The sequence below is a fragment of the Leishmania braziliensis genome, chromosome 30, assembly GCF_000002845.2.
Source record: "Leishmania braziliensis MHOM/BR/75/M2904 complete genome, chromosome 30".
In the NCBI taxonomy this organism is placed as follows: Eukaryota; Euglenozoa; class Kinetoplastea; order Trypanosomatida; family Trypanosomatidae; genus Leishmania; species Leishmania braziliensis.
This window is the reverse complement of record NC_009322.2, coordinates 47,477-66,577: the sequence shown is the minus strand read 5'-3', so window position 1 is coordinate 66,577 and position 19,101 is coordinate 47,477. Positions and strand designations below refer to the sequence as shown.

The following is a 19,101-nucleotide window of genomic DNA, read 5'->3' as shown; positions in this document are numbered from 1 at the left end:
TGTGGTAATGCGTTAGTTTGGTTTAGTCTATGTGCCTTCTCTCTCTGAAGCGTTCTGGTGAGGTGTGTTTACGTTGCCCTGCACAGGAGCTCTTCTGCTTTCCACTCGCCCCCGGTGACACTGCCACTGCCACTACCCGCCTCATCCCTGATGTCTTTTTCTCTCCCTTTCTCATCCCTGAACGCGTTCTATGATGCGTGTGCGCGCACTCTCTCTGAACGTGCAGAGTTGCGTGTGAGCTGCGAGCCATTTTGCACACACCGACATACACTCGTACAGCTATGCATCGGCGCTACTGCAGTTCAGTCGTTTCACAATGAGCTTCGATAGCTCGAGAGGCTACCGCAGCACCTTCGGCTACCGCACCGCAACCCCCTACCAGCAGCCTATCGCCCACCGACAAGGGTACACGGAGACGCAACTCACGACGCGCCAGCACGGGGCCGTCATCGTGGGCTGCTCCACAGCTTGCGCGTTCGTGACGGTGCCCATTGCGAAGTTGGATCGCTTTTATTTTCTCAGCGACGTTCCTGGTGAGTCGGGCCGCATTTACATGTCTGATAAGCGAGCACAGTTTTTTCGGGTGGTGTTTCACACGCGATGGTGGCAGGGCCGCTCCGTTGTCTGGCTGGCAGCGGACTACGGCTTCCTGCTCGCCACCTTTGCCATGCTGCGACACTGGTTGGAGACGGCGACGGTCACGGCCCAATGGAACAGCCGCCGCCGCGGCTTTGTCGCTGGCGCTGTGACCGGTGCTCTGTACGCCACGATGCGCCATCCGTACGACGTGCTGCGTGCAACGGCAGAAGCCCTGGCGGGGCCACACCAGTTTCGCGGCGCCGCGGACGTCCTCGTCACGGCGCTGAGAGAGCGACCGCGGGTGCTACTTGGTATGTATCGCGGTTTCTCCGTCGCGGTGCTAAGTCGTTCGTTGCAGTTTGCTCTTCAGTTTGGCCTCTACAACTGGATGCGTTACGACGGGGTCTACCGCCATTCCATGGTGTTGTTCCTTTACTGCCACCTCGCCACGTTTCTTGGCGTGATGGCTCAGTACCCAGTGCACTCTCTGCGACAAGAACTGCGAGTCCTCAACGCCGCCACACGTGGGCAACCGCAGAGTTATCGCTCACTCTTCCTCGATCTGCGCCGGCGCCACGGCATCACTAAGTTGTACGACGGCTTCTTTAGGAGTAAGCCAATTCTGAACGCGGTTCCGATGGCGTTGCTAATGACCGCGTACGACATGTGCACTCGGCGCTTCACAGAGTATCTGCACCCCGAGGCGACGGCAGTGCCGACCCACACGCAGTCCTTCACGTCTGTTGCGGCCCCCCCATACGTGACGCACCCGCCACCTTACGAATTTGTGCGCAAAACCCCGTGAGCCTCAGTCGATCCAGCGGTGGGTGTTGCTGCGCTTGTCTCTTTGTTTTGCGGTGCGATTATGCCACCAGGTGACCCCGCACTCCCCGGGGTGCGGAGCGAGGGGGTGGGCGTGGGTGGTGGTGGTGGTGGTCTGCTTGCCGATTTACCCCTTTATTTCTCCAGTAGTAAAAGCGGGGTGGGGCGGGGACGGAGTGATTCAGGGCAGCAGCGTTCACGAGCGAGGTTTTTCCCTCGCCCCCCCCCTGTCAGTCATGCAACTCTCACCCCACTCACAGGTCATGCCAATGATACTCTTTTGGGTTTGTTGACACAAAACTGCAAGTCTACCTTTGCTAGCAACTTCGTTGAGATCCTCCTCAGCGCAGTGTGTGTCGGAGCACACGCGTGTGTGGAAGGATAGACACGTGCGGCAGTGATCGTTCAGCGTTGATGCATGCACCGCCACCACCACCTGCGTATCGGTGCAGCGGCATCATTTGTATCGTGCGCGAATTCGTGGGCTGCAGGCATTGATGGCGCCACGAGTGCGCGCTGCTTCTGCCTGCACATGAGCCACCTTTAGCCCGTCTCTGCACGCTGCAATTCACGCTGTCCCTCGCTACCCTTTCTCTCTTTTTCGTATTGAGCACTCTCTCACGCGCGCCTCCTTGCCCGCCCCTACACCCTACTCACGACAACGCTCTACGCTCGGTGCGGCTGCCCACGTCCCTCGTGCATATGGCCCAGGTAGCAGTGCTGGGGTTGTCTGCCACTATTCTTTCGCCCTCGCCCCTCCACCGACATCCTACCGCATTTTGTGCGACGCACAGCGATAACGTTGCTCGTCCCCCTCGCCGAGAGCCCCTCCAAACCCAACTCTTCTAGCAGAGAAAAAAAACCCAAGGAAAGGGTCGGCGGCGCTTGCTTAGGAGGAAGGACAAGTGGGAGGACGGCTTTTCCGGGGTGTGCGAGATGCAGAATACCCCCCCTCTCTCTCTCTGCGTGAATCTTTCCTCCGACAAGAACACAATCACCGCTCATTACACAACCTTCTTTAGCCAACGTGGAACAAGCGGAGGCAGGAGCGGTGCCGGTTGTCAGTGCCACAGGCCTTGCTGCTTCTTTCTGTCAGGTCGAATTCGGCGAGTGACAGGCAAGCCCTCACACGGTCACACGAAGGCCGCCCCTCGCACCCACCGCGTGCGTCGCCCTGCCCTGATCTTCTTCAGCTCCTTTTGCAGGTTTGCTGCAGTCCTGCTTCCGCGTCCCTCCTCATTTTCTTCGTCTTACCGACGTGTACGTTTACATTGGCGTCCTCGAGTGGGTGCCGTCGTGCCCCTCACGTTGTTTGTTGCGCTCTTTTTGGGTTGGATTGGCGCTTTGCTGCTGCTGCTGCTGCGCGCTCTTCGCTCTCTTTACCTCGTCTCGCCACCTCGAGGGCACTGGAGCTTTGTTTTGTGCGTGCGTGCTCGAGAGCGCGGGTGCTCTACTAAAGGAGATCACAGTGGCGAGCGCCCTGAGTGAGGGCCAGCGCGGACGGACGTTCAGTAAGATAGTCGCGCACGCCGCGCACACGCACGAAAGTCATACGAGGCCAGTGGTGGGTGCAGAATGAACTACCTGCGCACCATAGTGTCCGATGTGAAGCTCAAGTACAGGGCAAGTCGCGTTGTAGATGAGTGTGTGCTCGGGCGAGAGAAGCCTGAGTTTCCAAAGTTTCTGACGGAGTGTGTAACTATCGCGGATGGGCACCCGGAGCTGATCCTGTCGACCATTCGACTCTATCTCGTATATAGTCAGCCGGAGAGTGCTTACGGAGGCCTACTGCTGCTGGAGCAGCTAGTTTCGCTATGCAACTATGCCTTCCACTTAGCCCTGGCGAGGGATTGCGACATACAAGACCTCATTATTCACTTAGCCGTGAGGCGCGGCGAAGGTGAGGCGCATCGGAAAGCGCAGCGACTCGCCCGCCTGACCCTGCTGGAGTACTCGCGTGTCTTCGTCGATGATCGCGATTTGATGCGGCTGTCCGGCTTAGTCTCCTCCTTTGAGCATCGCACGCACCGGAGTTTGATGCGGTGCCTCAACGTGCAGAATAGGCGCGTGCGCTTTCGAGAAGTGGGGGTGAATGACATCGTTTTAATCAGCCCGGAGGAGTGCCTCGGCTGCCCGAGCTCCTCTGCTGGCCGGCCTGTGAAGCCGCTGCAGCTGAGCTCGGCACCTGAAGTGTGGCCATGTCATGTATGCACGTACCTCAACGCCCCGTCCGCCACATGCTGCGCTGCCTGCGAGACACTGCGCACCACAGACACATCGGAGCACCACTCCTCACCAGACATGCCATCGAAGACGTCACCTGCCTTCTCCACACCAGCCCCGACGGCGACTGCCACGAGCCCAGGAAGTCCCTCGCCCGTTGTTCCGCCGCTGCCGATAGCCGAGAGGAGCGCGATGGAGAGAGGTGACTCCCAGGCGTCGAGTCATGCCAGTGTGGAGGACATGGCTGAGACGTTTCCCATCAACAACTTGGTCAGTACTTCCGAGGTGCAGCTCTACCCATCTCATGGTTCGCCGACAGTCGTGTGCGTGGCCCCGGTGCACCTGTCTCACAGCGCCACCAGCACTGCGGTGCCGGCGTACATGTCAGACGCATCAGAACCCATATCACCGTCGACAGACAGTGAGCTCAGGGATGGGGCTGACGAAGGGGACTGCAACAGCATCGGAGGCTCCACAGCTCACACTGTAGCATCGCACGTGCAGGAAAAGGGAGGTTGCCGAAGCGAGTTCGAGTATGAAATCAACAAGGAACCGTCGGATGCAACACGCCAAACAGTTTGCGCAACGGAGGCAACACTGTGCAGCACGGCCGCTGCGCTGCCGCTGCTTACGCGACCGAACTCTTCTTGAGAGGAGTGCTGACTTACACTCGGCTGCACCACTGCCTCTCTCTCTGTGGGATTGCGTGTGCGTGGCGTAGCTGCAGCTGATATTGCATAGGTGATCGAGGTGGCAGTGATGGGCTCCATTCGCGGTGGCGGATGCGGTGTGACCCCATCATCTTCGCCACTAGTCATTTATTGTTTGTTTCCTGCATTGGGGGCACACAGAGGAGATGGAACGAGACACAGATAAGCATAGGGGGTGGGCAGCGAGTGATGCTGATAGAGATGGTAATAGTGGAGGAGGTCGGTGGGTGCTTCAGTCGGCTTCTGCCTGTTACGGGTGCGACCCTCTCTCTCTCTCTCTCTCGCTCGCTCGCTGCGCATGTGATATGGTGTGTGAGGCGCCACATGTGCCACCGTGTCTCTTCGAGGTGGCTTTTGTGTCTAACATGACCCTGACATGCACACCATGCAGACACAGGGGGCGCTCGCGGCAAAACAGGCGGCGAATGGCGTGTGCAAGTGACCACGCGAGCGTGTAGCGCAGGGTAGGGCGCATGTCGTGTCAGTGTAACCATATACCGGTGATGACCGTTCTGCAGGCAAGAGGGCAGGCACCGGAGCTATCGACTTTGCTGTGAGGTACACGTAGCTAGGATGTGTCACTAACGTTACCACCACTGCGGCTGCTCGTGTCCTCTACACAGAGGACGGATGAACACGTCATGCGTGCACCAGCACGTCCCCGCACCGGAGCTCGCCAGCGCGAATGCTCTCGCGAGACTTTCGACGCCACTCATGTCAAGGCGCCTTTGACCCTCGTCTTCTCTTTTCTCTCTCCGTGTGCGTGCCTGTTTGTTTGCTGCGCTGGAGGTGTTAGCGCCCCACGGCACCCTGGAGAGAAGTGGGGACACCCACCTGATCGTCGCTCCTCATCTCCACTCACCTCTCACCCCACAACATCCGTTCACCAGCGCAGCGCTCACGTGCACACAGGCACGCGAGTTCACTTGGCGGCAACAGAAAAACACCTCAACAAACGAAGTGGTCAATGCATTGCCAGCAGTCATTCACCGCGCAGGCGGTTACTGGTGCTCCTTCCACCGCTGTATTACCGATCGATGCGGAGTGCCTCGGTGCTCCTTGTCCATTCCGCAGTGGCGTAGACGTTAGCACTTACCGCTACCTAGACGAGCTATGGATAGCAGCTCTTCGTCGGGCGGAGGCGTCCGTGTTGGCGCTGCCACACACCGGCAGCAGTGGCGTGCAGAGGGCAAAGTACGCTGCGGAGGCCGACAGCGCGGGAAGAGAGGAAGCCGCGGTGAGTCCCGTGGTCAGCAAGAGGCGAGTCTCGTCGACGTGCAACGATAGTGACCTGACGTCGTCACCCCTTCCTCGCGCCCCAGCGCCACCCAGCAGTTCAGCAGCACATCCACCAGCGCCGCAGCTGCCACCACCACCTGCTGTCGTGGCTCGAAGGCCCACGTCATTTGCTACCGATACGCAGGCGCGCCTGCGCGTCGAGGCGCAGCCCAACTTGAAGCGAAATATGTACACCGCGCAGCGAGGTGTCGCGTGGGTGGTGCGATAACGCCGCGGCACTCGTCCTCTAGCGATGGCCAGTGCGCTATCTTCTTACTAAGAGTCGCGCTTGACTCTCTATGTACGTGCGCTTCTGCGTAGACGCTGATGTAGACGTGTACGGCTCAGCGTTGCATCACCGTCTCCGACTCTCCCCCATTGCCACCTTCTCCTTTTCTGGTGCATTTGGTAGAGCGAGAGTTTCAGCATCAACCCGGACCGCAGCAGCACTTGCAGCAGTGTGTGAGGAGTGAAAGAACACCCCGTCTGTGTCTCCGTACGCGTCCATCCTCAGCCGTTGTGTTTCGGGCTAACGTACTCGCATGGCCTTTCGCATCAGTATCCTCTGCGTTCCTGACCCCCCCCCTCCCGCATATCATCCTCTTACTGTGCGACTGCCCGGGCTCTTTCCCTATCCGCCTCTCCCTCTCCCTCACTGCGCTCTCCGCCACTGGTGCTTCTCTTTGTTTTCCCTCACATGAGCAGCACTGCGCCGTTGTGCCGCTCCAGTGCAGCATTGATTGCCCACGCTGCCGTTTTTCCATCATTCCGTCTTGATTTTCCTCTTCTCTTCACGCGTGACACAGCAAATGCCGAAGGAGCCGCGGGCGGTGCCGATGGGCATCATTTGCGCAGAGCCCATTCACGCTGCGTCCCGCAAGATCAAGTTCAGCACCAAGGTAATCACACTAGGCAAGTCCACCCCACAAGGGCACAGGCGCGGCGCGGCAGCTGCGGGTCGCCAAGAGAAGGCGGGCCCTGGTGTTAGGGCTGGCGGCAGTCAGTCCGGCATCGTCTTCAACAAAGGCTTTGGCCAGCATATTCTCAAGAACCCGCTTGTCATTGCCGCCATTGTTGAAAAGTCTGCAATCAAACCCACCGACGTTGTCGTCGAGATCGGCCCTGGCACGGGTAACTTGACGGAGAAGCTGCTGCAGACGGCGAAGAAGGTGATCGCCTTCGAGATTGACCCGCGCATGGTGGCGGAGCTGAACAAGCGCTTCCAGAATACGCCTCTGGCCTCCAAGTTGCAGATTATCCGTGGCAATTGCCTTGAGCAGGACTTTCCCTACTTTGACAAGTGTGTGGCGAACGTTCCGTACGCCATTTCATCGGCGCTGGTGTTCAAGTTGCTCAAGACACCCACCTTCAAATGTGCGGTGCTCATGTTTCAGCGCGAGTTTGCCCTGCGCGTCTGTGCGCAGCCCGGGTCGGAGGCCTACTGCCGACTCTCCGTAAACTCGCAGCTGCTCGCTCGCTGTAGTCACCTCATGAAGATCAGCAGGAATAGCTTCAACCCTCCGCCGAAGGTCGAGTCGAGCGTCATTCGGCTCGACCCCAAGTGCCCACCACCTGATGTGGATTTCGAGGAGTGGGACGGACTCGTGAAAATGCTCTTCAACCGTAAAAACAAGAAGGCCTCGTCCATATTTCGCACTAAGGTCGCTGTGCAGGCCCTCTACGATAAGTACGTGAGCTACCGGCGGATGGAGAGCGGTCAACCTGTCGGGTCCGCCGCATCTAGTAGCATTGTGGATGCCAGTACTCCCATGTCGCTAGAGCAGTTCCGCGTGTTGCTGGACTCGGTGATTGCGGACCCCATGTTCGAAACACGCAGTCGCATGCTCGACGAGGAGGCGCTCATGACTATGCTTGCCCACTTCATTAAGCACGGTATTCACTTCATTTGAGTGCCTGTATGCGTGTGGTGGTGCCGCTGTGGTGTTGTGTTTGCATTCATCAATCCCTCTGCACCCCCACACATGCATCACACGCCTATTCCTCTGTAACAGACCTCTGCCGAAGTGAGAGAGAGCGAGAGAGAGAGGGAGAGGAATGGTGCCCTCACCGCCGTAATGTGACCTCATCACGTCGAGGGACGTAAGAGAAATCAAATGATATCAACGTGGAGCAGTCGAGCTTCTCCTCCTCTCTCTTCTTTGGTGCCCATTCCACCCTCTTTTCTCGCCTCCTCCCGCTACTTTGGCAGGCACGCACGTACGCGTGTGTGAGTTGGTGGGGGACGTTTGTGTGGACAGCGACTAATGGGGAGCGAGGGAGGGCTGTGGTATGCGTGCACGCCAATGCGCGAGGCGGCGTGGCTAGTTTTCCCACATTATCATTTCTTCTTTCATCTTCGTCCCTCTACCGTGTTTTGAGCTTGACACTCGACGGCGGCTCTGCGCCTCACCCCGTCCCCACCTCGTGCAACTTTCTTTGCTCTTCGGCCTGCATTTCTCTCTCCTTCGCTAGCTGCTTGTTCACCTCACTCTCTCGAGCAGGTTTAGCTTATCCATTCACTCTCTTCCCTTATCGTCATCTTTACAGACGCACACACACACACACACACACGCCACATAACGCAGCATCCACCGGCGCTGCTGCGTTGCCGTCGTCACCACCACAAAGCATCTACGATGCTCCGTTATCCCTCCCGTGCGTCGTTGCACTTGCTGACGGTGCGTAGCAGCAGTGGCACAGTGGCACATCCAGCCCTCCTCACCTGTAGCCGCCGCTTCACAGATAAGGTACTGATCGGTTCGTGCTCTTCTCTTTTCACGTGCTCAACGACGACAGGGCTTTTCCATCTACTGGTCACCCCTGTCAGCCCTTCTGTTGCCTTGGCAACGCTGGCGACAGCAGCAGCGAGCGGCGCCTTGTGCGTCGTCGACGGCGGCAGCTTGAACGGCACAACCTTTGGTGCCGTTGTCGGCATCTTCATTGGCGCTATGGGCGGCTTCTACGCCAAGTCACAGAAGGAGCCGTGGCGCAAGTAGTGAGTCGTTACACAGGCCCCCGTCGGTGGCGGCGCCGTCCCCTCTTTTCCCATGCCGCGCCGCGCACACGCGTGTCTTTACAGGCTGAGGAAACGAAGAGAGGGGGGCGCGCGCGAGAAGCGACTGTGAGGAAGGCGACGCTGGCCCATATGGGTGCCCCCTTCTACGTGGCACCCATATGGGATGGTGTGGTGTAGTGGTGGGGTGTGTAGTAATAACCCACTCGCACTGCCCGAGTGCCGCAGCCGTCCCCCCCTCTCGCCTTTTCCTTCACAACTGTTACCGTTTCTTCTCCGTGTCGTCCGTCCTCTAATGCTGTAAAGAAGCACTGATCAGCAGCACCAGCACAGCGACAAGAGGGTAGAGAGCCAGAGTGCGCACTACCACCTCATACGCCTGCAGGCTTGAAGCCCGTGGAGTTGTGTGAGTGCTCTAGACATAACAGACGTGCATCACACAGACTCCTTCGACAGACTTTTCCTGTACCTCTGCGCGTGTTTGCCGGCGCCACGTGGCCAACTGCGGCCAGGAGCGTCGGCGACAGACAAGGACGGGAGGCAAACTATGGAAAGGGCATCGCCGGTCCCCTTTAACCTCCCTCTCCCCTATTCCCCCTCTTTCGCTGTGTCCTTTGCCGTTAGGCACGTGGGCAGGCACACCGTGCCCCCTCCACACGTACACCCTAGCCGATACCCCCACAGACGCCTCGGCATCAAGTTTGCCCACTCCCGACGCACACCAGCGCGAGCGGTCGGTTTCGGTTCGCACATGTTACGGGTATCCCTGATATGTCGAGTCACCGCTGCTTGCGGCGCAGCTCCGCAGAGAGCGAGCGGTTCAGGCGTTCTCGCCGACACCGTGACCTCCGTCCTCCACTCTTCGCGGTACCTGCGACACGCGCCGCCGCGACTCTACGTGACCTGCGCTCATGATCGAGGCATTCCACTTCAAAGTTGCGGGCGGCACATGACGAAGGTGCTTGACGTGTCTCGCGAGACGTCACCGAGCGCCCCGCCCCATACGGAGTCTATCTATCTACTGACCTCCACGAGTCTCTCCGATGTTGAGTTCAAGGATCCAGCAACGCAGTCGCAGGCCCTTGTTGGGCTGCCGCGGGTGCAGAGCGTCGACGCCGTGCACCGCTTCTGTGACACGTACGCCGAGGCACTGAGCCGCGTTCAGCACGTCCTCCTCCCTGGTGGCGTCTCTCCCCTCCAGTGCTGGCTCATCAAGCAGTTCCTCGAACGCGTCCCGCAGGCGCGGCTGGTGTGCAACCGCTTTGGGCACGCACTGCTAACAAACGCCGTGTTTCATGATGGCGTGCGGCGCGCAGTGTTAGAGAACGCACCCAACACACCCTCGGAGCTGCTGCGCTTTGCAGAGCTTCCGGAGGATCGCGTGTCGGCCGTGACGGACGGCGATGCGGTGACAATTAGCGTGACGAATGCGGCGGCAGAGTCGTCCGCATCGGTACCAGCGCGGGCGCTGCGTGTTGTGGCTGTCAAGAGCAAGGGACAGCAGCAACGACGCAGGGAGCACAACCAGACCCACCACCCAGCCCATTTCACCAACGAGCTGCTCTTCTACTATGATGACATCTTCAGCGCGCTTTTCGTGGGTCACACGCTGCACCGCTTGCCGTGGCTCTCCACAGTGCTCACAGAGGCCTCGCGCGAGCTTCTGCTGCCCATGCCGCCTCCACTCGCCATGCAACACCCGCTCAGCCGACCCAGCCCGCTGCTGGACACATGGCGGGTGTCAGAGAGCTGTGAGGACGTGGTTGAGGCGCTGCGCCGTACGCCAGAGCTGGAGCGCGTCCTTGCAAGCTCCTACGGTGAGCTCTGCGGCAGCGTGGAGGACTGCATCGCAGGTCTGGAGAGCAGTAGCGATGCTCTCGAGCGTCTGCGCAGTCGGCTTGCGCGGCGACTCGCCACTGACACGAGTCGTGATGTGCATCGTTGGTCTACAGCGCTTCTGAAGCGCATTCTGCAAGAGGTGGTGTGTACGCAGAAGGCAAGCGAGCCGTCGAGCACGGAGATGCAGGAGGCGTTCCTCTGCTGGGCACGAACAGAAGGAGAGTGGGGGCGTCTCGCCACGTGCCTCACCCACGCCGCAATGGTGCTCCCACCTTCAACGGACACGGAGGAGGCCGCCGGCGCCTCTTCATCTGCTACTGACACCGGCGCTGCGCCTTTTAGTGTATCCGGGGCTGGAGAGTCTGGCGTGCCGGAGTCGCTGGAGGGTGCACATGGCGTGGAGCTGCTAGTGGCGGTGTTCAACCGAAAGGGGTTGCACGGACTCACTCGCACGGTGCAGCGCGAGACGATCGATGTGCGGGTGTTCCTGGCCATGTCGGAGGAGGACTTGAAGAGGGTATTCAAGGCAACTTTTGGTATCACTAAGCGACTTGGGTTGTTGCAAGAGGAGTTACGAAGGAGCTTGTAGGCAACGAGTTGAGTCTGCACTGGGCAGTGAAGGGGTGCACCGCCGCACCGGGTACCACGTCTCACTAGTGCTCATGGCACACTGGATGCTAGGTGTGACCACGGCGATGGAGAATGAATTGCTCGTCACTTGGACAGTGGACGCTTCACCCACACAGCTGCACAGCGCGCCGATGCGGTGGCACGCAGACATGGATCGTATGTGCCACTGCTCTGTAAGAAGGTTAATCAGCCGAGAAACAAAAGGTGAAGCCAAACCGAAGATCCCTCCGTGACACATGACGCCCTCGAGACGGGGAGCGCATGCAGACGTGTGAAGGTGGCGTATGGCGCTAGAAACCTCGGGTGTGCTGTTGGAAGGGGGAGCTGATGGTGGTGTCGAGTCGTCGTTCACTGCACCACGTCGATGTCCCCGCTTTGCCCCCCCTCCCCCCTCTCTCTCTCGTGCACTGTGTTAGCGTATCTCTCCGTCGCTTATCAAACGCTCCTTCTCGGCGACGACGGAGAGAGGAGACACAGAGAAGTGAAGTCACTCACAAGCACGCAAAAGCGAGGCTGGTGTCGTCGTGCCGCACCATCATGTCACTGAGGCTACATGCGCGCATTACACTGCCCCCCTGCTTCACCCCCTTCCCAGACCAGGAGCCGCAGCGCTGTGCCCTTCTCCCTTCGCAGGCTACTCATGTGGTGCTGTGATGTGATCTCTCTCTCCTTCGACTGAGTTTTTTACTCTTTCCCGTGTGCTTTTCCCTGTTCACTTCTTCAAGTACTTGACCGGAGTCATTGCTGTGACAGCAGCGGCATGGCTGATGACACTCGCAAGCGCCAGCGTAGCCCGTCGGTACTCTCATCCACTGTCTCCGCCGCAGCCAATGGTGTCACATTAATTCGCAGCAGAGAGGAGTGGGAGATGAGTGAAGGTGGCTGGATGCTGCTGCAGCCGCCGTCGTCCAGACGCTTGCGCACAGGCAAAAAGGCTCGGGTCACGCCCACGTTGTGAAAGTGGAAGCCTTCGACGTAGACAACACACCCATCAAGCCGGCGTCTGGCGGCGGCTTCGCCAAAGACGACACGGCCGACTGGAAGTGGGTGCACCAAAATGTATGAGGCTGCATGCAGCATGTCCACGCGCAGGGTTTTCTCGTCGTGTTGTTCAGCAATCAGGTGGAGATCGGAAAGGGGCCGAGCTGGAATGCGGAGAAGGCAGATGCTGTGATGGACAAGATTGTGCAACTGAGCAGTGCAGCCGGTGTACCGCTCTGCGCGTCTGTGGCGACACGGGAGAACGTTTGGCGGAAGCCCAGCCCACAAATGTGGGTGCTGTTGGAGGAGCGAATTCAGAAATGTGTGCGAGCTGCCTGTGTTGATGCCACCGCTCTATCCACTGTTGACTGCGCCGCGTACTCCTTTTACATTGGCGACTCGGCGGTTTGTTCTGCAGTCCCGCTTGCAGCCCGCAAGGAGGGCTTCAGCTGCTCGGGCTGTCAGTTCGAGCTCAACGTGCAACTGCCCTTCTTGACGCCGGCACAGTTTCTCCTCGCCCCAGCAGGAGCCCTTTTCCAGACAGATGCCTTGTGCAGCCGTGGCGGGCCGCTCTTGTCAGAGCTGCCGTCTCCATCATCATCCATGCGCCTGAGTGATGCACTGCTGCGTCTGACGCGCGCCTCGCCAGCGTCGTTCGAGGCATTCTCGTGGGGCGACGTGAGCCCAGCGGAGTAGCAGCAGCTTCCGTGGCAGTACACGGGACTGTCAGCGCGCGTTATCACGCCGACGGCGCTGGACATCGTCGAGCTGCCCTGCCGTGCCGCCTCTTTTCGCCTGCCCTGATATGCAGGAGATGATCCTCCTTGTGGGCTACTCAGGCTATGGCAAGTCCCCCTTCTACCACCGTCACCTGCGACCGTACGGGTACCGTCACATCAGCCGTGACAAGATGTTGACACGCGAGAGGTGCTTAAAGGAAGCCAGTGAGTACTGGGCCCGCGGACACAGCGTTGCGGTCGACAAGAATCCCACAGTGGCAGACCAGCAGGCGTTCATCGATATTGTGCGGCGTGTGTCGTCAGCGAAGAGGAAGAGGGGCACCACTGCGAGTGATGGCGGAGGTGGGGGAGCAACGCCATCGCCAATGCTGGCTCGCATTTTCATGCTGATGCACTCGCGCCGGTTGGCTAATCATATGAACTATGTGCGAGTGCAGGTGAAGGGAGCTCCTCACGTACCCTCGATTGCGTACAACGTCTCTCAGTCGCCATTGGAGTGACTGACCACATCAACGCAGGTGGCGGCGTTGGGCATCGACAGCTTCTGGGAGTTTCCAGCCGTCGTGTGCTTTGATGGTGCGCCCACACGGACAGAGGAGGCATTCTTTCAGCTTCTGGAGCGCAGCCGCGGTAGCCGCTCTGGCTCACTTTCTATGCGACCGAGTGGGAGAGGGATATCGAGTGTAGGGAGGCGGGGGGGGGGTAGTGTGGTGCATGGGCCCGGAGCGGATCGTGCTTTCACTCTCGTAACGGTAGAGCACCATTCCTCTACGGTGTGCGGTCAGCATTTTGTCGTCGTGTGAGTGGGGGTTGAGCAGAAGCTTCTGCCTCACCCCCCTCCCTCTCCCTCTCCTACGTCCCAGTGCAGCCTCAACAGAAGCCAGGCACGACAGCGTTGGGACAAGAGCCACGACTACTCAGGAAATAGACTACCCTGCGCTTGAGCGCAGGTGCTGCTACACTCGTGTTAGCGAATGCTTACACGCACATCACGCGCGCATGAGTAGGAGCGGCGCTCACGTTCTTCCAATCGTTTCTGCGAGAGGCAGTGCGTTGCTTCTCACACTGCATGCCATTGCTCTCCCGCCACCCTTTTGGTGGCTCTCTGCAGTCACTGGGACTGCGTAACAAGAGGGATGTCGCTTCTCCACTGACTTTCTTCCTTGAATTAGTGTAGCCGCACTCCAGGACGCCATCCCCAATCCTCCTCTTTTCCGCTTGTTTCCACCGCTTTCCATCCGGCCGGCATGTTCTTCGCAGCACGATAAGAGAGCCTCTTTCTGCCCTTTTCGCATCAGCTCACTCCACAACTTCTCCCCCCCCCCACCTTGAGCAATGCGCGTCGGGTACGTTGGTCTGGGGCTCATGGGCAAGCCCATGGCCATCAACATCCTCAAGGCAGGCTTTCCCGTGAGTGTGTGGAACCGCACAGCTTCCAAGTGCGACGACCTTGTCGCGGCAGGCGCCACGGCGTGCGCGACACCCGCTGAGGTGGCCGCAGGCTCTGATGTTGTGTTTACAAACCTCTCAGACTCCCCCGACGTCATGGAGGTCGTGTTCGGCGCCAATGGCGTGGCAGCCGGCATTCGCGAGGGGGCCATCTTCGTGGACAACAGCACCATCAAGCCTTCTGTCGCCCAGGAGATCGCGCGGCGTCTGTGGGAAGAGAAAAAGGTGCGTGCGCTGGATGCGCCAGTCTCTGGTGGCGACCTTGGTGCACGTAACGGCACCCTCACCATAATGGTCGGCGGCGACGCTGCTGCGCTTGAGGCTGTCTTGCCTGTGTTGCTCGCAATGGGTAAGAAAGTGACGCATATTGGCGACAGTGGGGCGGGGCAGGTGTGCAAGGCGGCGAACCAGATCATGGTGGCCGCCCAGATGGTCGCGCTCAGCGAGATCCTTGTCTTCACCGAGAAGTGCGGCGTGCCGGGGCCGACGGTGATCGAAGCCATCAGGGGGGGCTCGGCTCAGTGCTGGACGCTCGACGTGAAGCCGGAACGCCTCTTCGCTGGCAACCGCGAGCCCGGCTTCAAGGCAGCCTTGCAGAGCAAGGACTTGGGCATCGTGATGGACTCAGCCAAAGAGTTTGGTGTGCCACTACCGTCCACCGCCGTCAACACGCAACTTTTTCAGGCGATGGTGCAGAACGGCGACGGCGACCGTGACAACTCCGCCGTTGTCAGCGTTCTCGAGCGCATGGCCAACGTCCACATATCGGAGCCGAAGAAGGCATAGCTCATGCGCCCAAGCATTTACAAATGTTGCCTACTAGTGCTCACTGAGGTGCAGAGTGAACAGCAACGGCGAGGGAGGCAGAGCATCTCTGGGGGAGGGGGGAGGGACAGGGGTGGAGCGCATCGGCCTCTGTGCCTTTTTCTCGCTGCCTGCCGGGCCCCTCTTCCCCATCTTCTTACGTTATTTGACTCTGTTGGCCATATCGACCTGGACGCCACCGCTCTCTCTCTCCCGCACCCGTAGACGAGGTGATGGCGTGGGCGCATGTGCGACGTGCTTTGTGTGGGTCTCTTTCCCGAAAGACGTGCATGCAGTCAAGACACACGGGAGGGGAGGGGGGAGGGCAGCAGCAAACATCAAAACTGTATCGCGACAACAACGCTGGAAGGCGGGCGTGCGTGTCGGAGAGACGGCGCGTGCGACCTCACGAACACGCTTGAGGCACATTGCTGTGAGTGAAAGCGCCCGTTAGCATCAGGCAAAACAGGCACCCATCAAGCACGCACACCAACTTAGAGCCACTCTCATGTTGTCCTGCTGAAAAGCGCCGCACCCGTCATGGTAAACTCTCGGGTTGATATCGTTGCCTCGGCTGCTCCCGACATTAGGCTCTCTCTTGCTCTATCTTCCTCGACCCCTCGCATAACCCATCGCTTCTTCCCTACACATGCCTTTACCGTCTACGCGCGACTTACCGTATGCACTCTCTTTTCACCTGACGATCGTGGTTGACGGTCACTCTGTCCTGCCACGCCCTTAGCGTGTGCGCAGTATAGCTGACTCTCCAGTCCGCCCTCGCTCTACCTTTCTCTGCATCACAGACACCTATCCACAGGACTGCTTGCTGTCACCATGCAGTGTAATCATCACTGCCCTCTCAGCCATTGTACGTGGACGCCGTCGACATCGACGCGGACTCCCTCCGCTTACACGTACTGTTCCCTTCAACGGACCGGCGCGCTTTGACAGAGGCGCACGTGACCAAGGCTTGTCGGTTGTGCGCGAACGACCGCCACTTCAGCGCGGTGTGCAACGCCGAGGTGGTGCGACACGCCCCCAGAAGGACTCTGAGAAGCTCCTCGCTCCGGATCGAACCGCCGGCGGGTGATTCGGTGCAGTCACTCTCCTTCGGCGATGCGGTCACGGCAGCCTCACCCCCCCTCTTTGCCACCTGCTGCTGTTCTCGTCGAGCCCCTTCCCACGGCTCTCGCTGTCGCTATCTTGCAGTGGTTTCTCGGTACCTCAGAATCGTTTCAGGCATCTCTGATTCTTACGGGCTTGCAGGATGGCTTGACCCACGAAATCAGTCTCCCGATGTGTAGGGGCTGCTGTAGCGTAAGTTCTCCGAAGAAGCGTACGCGGCTCTTGTCCTGCCTAAGAACTGCTGAACATCAAATGCGTCCCCACCCCCTCCCTCCCTCTCTCTCTCTCTCGCTGTGTGCGTGCTGTGAGACAACTGCCGCTTCCGTGTGTGAGGTTGGACACCCTTGGGCGACATGCGCGAAGACAGAAGATGGTGAAAGAGAGGGCCCTTCGACGCCGGTGTTTTCTTCTTGGGCAGAGGACAAGCGCCTCTTTTCTTTTGCCAGCTCCCCTCCATGCCACACCGCCTGTTTGGCGTGTGCGTCAACTACTTCGTGGCCTGCGAGGCCTCTCCAAATGTCATTCATCGGTGTGCGCTGGTTGGTGCGTCGTGGTCCCTCTACTTTCTCCGACGCCTTCTTCTTTCTCTCTCCCCCACGCACGCTAACTGACCTTGCATAAAAGCCCTCTGGCGCGATGCCCGCCTCCGCACCGCCCATCGCTGCCGTGCAATGGTTCACGACACAGCTGAACAACTCTGAAAACGCCGAGGTAAAGCGCCACTACCTGCGATGGTACGCCGAAGACACGGGTGTGTCCTACAGCGATGAGGACCCGCTCCTTGTTCAGGCCATTCTCGCCAGTTGCACAGGCTGGACGTTGCCGGAGCTGCTGTGGCGAGCACGTCTTGTTGTCCTGGATGCGCGCACTCTCTGGGAGTGCTTGGACGTGCGCATGATTGCAGGCCGCATGCACGATGTGATTGATCCATGGAACGAGCAGCTGAGCGTGAAGTTGGTTTGGTACTTCATTAAGGAGCAGCAGCCTGACGAGTCGTTGGCCTCGTCCTCATTGAACGCGCTTCGCACAGCACTTGATGAGTACGCGGCGGCTACTATCAAGCCCCAGGGCAGCCTGTCCGTGACGGTATCCAGCTCGGCACGCTCCATCGGCAGAGATGCCCAACCCAGTCGATGCGCGACCCTCATCGATGCGTGGTCGGACAAGGTTGCCCTCATTCCGATGGAGGCGGGCAACAACTATAGCGAGGGGTCTCTGTATTGCACCGCACCCGTCCCCAGTGGTGGCACGCTGCTCCAAGTGCCTCGCACTGAGATGTTCTTCCTCAGTTCTCTGCTCCAGTACTGCGCCTTGGGCCGCGTCATCGCTGCCGAGCCGTCTCTGCGCGATCTCCTTGAAAACGAAGAGGCAATGCTCGTGCTCTGTCTCGTCTACGAGCGTTTTGTTGAGGGGGTGGAGAGGTCACACTGGGGGCGGCTACTCGCGCACTGCCCAGGGTGGTATCCTACCATGCCCATCGCTTGGGAGCTGGGTGACCTGGCAGAGCTTGACGGACTCGATATGCTCGACGACGTCCTCGCCAAGCGCAGCCAGTTGCAGGCGTTTGCTGATCAACTTCAGACTTCCATCCTTCCGCTTCTCCACCGCGAGCTCTCGACGCTGGCCGGTGCGATGGAAGCGACCCCGTCACTGGCCGACATGTCGGCGGCCTTCGCGTGGGAGCACCTCGTGTGGGCCCAGTCGACCTTCAACTCGCGCGCCTTCAACCTCAACGTAGACGGCACTGTTTTGATGGCGCTCATTCCATTGGCGGACATGATTAACCACTCCAATCACACCGACGTGCTTGTTCGCAAAGTGGAGCCGAACGGGGGCCCATTCATCATGCAGGTCGGTGCGGCGCTGACGACGGCCGATGTTGGGCGTGAGCTGTGGATGAGCTACGGCCCACTGCAGAACTGGGAGTTGCTTCAGCACTACGGATTTGTGCTGGGGCCCGACAACGTGCACGACAGACTGCCCTTTCCCCTTACCGTTTCCGCAGGGGCCAATGAACCGCATGGTGAGAGCGGTGCTACAGACACGTTAGCACTGATTTCAGATGAGGGAGGCACTGCGAACAGCTGGGATGCGCGGCGCCTGGCGTTGATACGTCGCTACGCGTTGTACTTGCCGGGGCGCTGCTGGATTCGACACGATGGTGTACCGCCCCCTGCTCTGCTGGCGCTCCTCCGCGTTCAGCTTGCACAAGCCGACGAGTTCGATGCCATGGAGGACCGCCGCCACGGGCCCTTCGAGCCACTGTCGCCGCTGACGGAGGCTGCCGTCGTGTCGGTGGTGAATAGCACTGTGCAGTGTCTCCTGAAGTCGTTTCCCACGTCGCTTGCGGAGGACGAGGAGACACTGGCCGAGCTGCATGACGACGAAGAATGTGACCCCCACGCCGGAAGCGAATCTTCGAGAAACTATGTGTTGTGCTTGCAGCTTCGTGTAGGCCTCAAGCGGATTGCCAACCGGTGTCTGGAGTGGTGTGCGTGCCACTCGTAGGCCGTGTGCCCGGGAGCACGCCTGCGTGTCTCTTCACACTGGCACCTCATATCGCACTCAGGCTCCCTGTGCGTGCTCGGGAGGGGGCAGGGTGACGAGGGAAATGCTGAGTGAGCGTGGTGCGGGGGCTTGACGGGGGGGGAGGAGAAGCCCTCTGCTTCACAAGAGGCGTTGCTGCACCGCTGGTCACCATTCCCTGACAGACGCTCGACATCGTTACGCACAAAAGTGACGGCGATGGCTGCCCAACGTTTACCGAACAAAGAAGAGGTCCGAGTGCGCGCGCACACACGCCCACACGAGGCGCGTCTATTTAGGGAAGAGGCGCGAGGGAGTGGCTCCCGTGGGCATCACGACGTCGGCGATGGAGCAGAGCTGACACTCATCGCGGCCNNNNTTT

General features: G+C 59.5%; 7 protein-coding genes and 1 pseudogene across 8 annotated transcripts; all 8 read left to right on the top strand.

The window, feature by feature from the left end:
* Nucleotides 1–316: 316 nt before the first annotated feature.
* LBRM_30_0240 (conserved hypothetical protein) lies at nucleotides 317–1,384 on the top strand (the record flags this gene model as incomplete). The annotated part of the gene is made up of 1 exon (XM_001566607.2): nucleotides 317–1,384. The coding sequence occupies one exon, from the start codon at nucleotides 317–319 to the stop codon at nucleotides 1,382–1,384; it is 1,068 nt and encodes a 355-aa protein (XP_001566657.2).
* A 1,592-nt stretch (nucleotides 1,385–2,976) lies between these two features.
* LBRM_30_0230 (conserved hypothetical protein) lies at nucleotides 2,977–4,275 on the top strand (the record flags this gene model as incomplete). Its single annotated transcript, XM_001566606.1, has 1 exon — nucleotides 2,977–4,275. The coding sequence occupies one exon, from the start codon at nucleotides 2,977–2,979 to the stop codon at nucleotides 4,273–4,275; it is 1,299 nt and encodes a 432-aa protein (XP_001566656.1).
* Nucleotides 4,276–6,421: 2,146 nt separating this feature from the next.
* Nucleotides 6,422–7,522, top strand: LBRM_30_0220 (putative ribosomal RNA adenine dimethylase family protein; the record flags this gene model as incomplete). The annotated part of the gene is made up of 1 exon (XM_001566605.1): nucleotides 6,422–7,522. The coding sequence occupies one exon, from the start codon at nucleotides 6,422–6,424 to the stop codon at nucleotides 7,520–7,522; it is 1,101 nt and encodes a 366-aa protein (XP_001566655.1).
* Nucleotides 7,523–8,248: 726 nt separating this feature from the next.
* On the top strand, nucleotides 8,249–8,608 carry LBRM_30_0210 (conserved hypothetical protein; the record flags this gene model as incomplete). The annotated part of the gene is made up of 1 exon (XM_001566604.1): nucleotides 8,249–8,608. One exon carries the CDS (start codon nucleotides 8,249–8,251, stop codon nucleotides 8,606–8,608), a length of 360 nt encoding a protein of 119 aa, XP_001566654.1.
* A 966-nt stretch (nucleotides 8,609–9,574) lies between these two features.
* LBRM_30_0200 (conserved hypothetical protein) lies at nucleotides 9,575–11,053 on the top strand (the record flags this gene model as incomplete). Its single annotated transcript, XM_001566603.1, has 1 exon — nucleotides 9,575–11,053. The coding sequence occupies one exon, from the start codon at nucleotides 9,575–9,577 to the stop codon at nucleotides 11,051–11,053; it is 1,479 nt and encodes a 492-aa protein (XP_001566653.1).
* Nucleotides 11,054–11,970: 917 nt separating this feature from the next.
* LBRM_30_0190 lies at nucleotides 11,971–13,312 on the top strand (annotated as a pseudogene). Its single transcript is given in 2 exon segments — nucleotides 11,971–12,768; nucleotides 12,770–13,312. Coding segments are annotated over 2 exon segments (1,341 nt in total).
* An 838-nt stretch (nucleotides 13,313–14,150) lies between these two features.
* Nucleotides 14,151–15,050, top strand: LBRM_30_0180 (putative 2-hydroxy-3-oxopropionate reductase; the record flags this gene model as incomplete). The annotated part of the gene is made up of 1 exon (XM_001566602.1): nucleotides 14,151–15,050. One exon carries the CDS (start codon nucleotides 14,151–14,153, stop codon nucleotides 15,048–15,050), a length of 900 nt encoding a protein of 299 aa, XP_001566652.1.
* A 1,779-nt stretch (nucleotides 15,051–16,829) lies between these two features.
* LBRM_30_0170 (conserved hypothetical protein) lies at nucleotides 16,830–18,701 on the top strand (the record flags this gene model as incomplete). The annotated part of the gene is made up of 1 exon (XM_001566601.2): nucleotides 16,830–18,701. One exon carries the CDS (start codon nucleotides 16,830–16,832, stop codon nucleotides 18,699–18,701), a length of 1,872 nt encoding a protein of 623 aa, XP_001566651.2.
* Nucleotides 18,702–19,101: the final 400 nt, after the last annotated feature.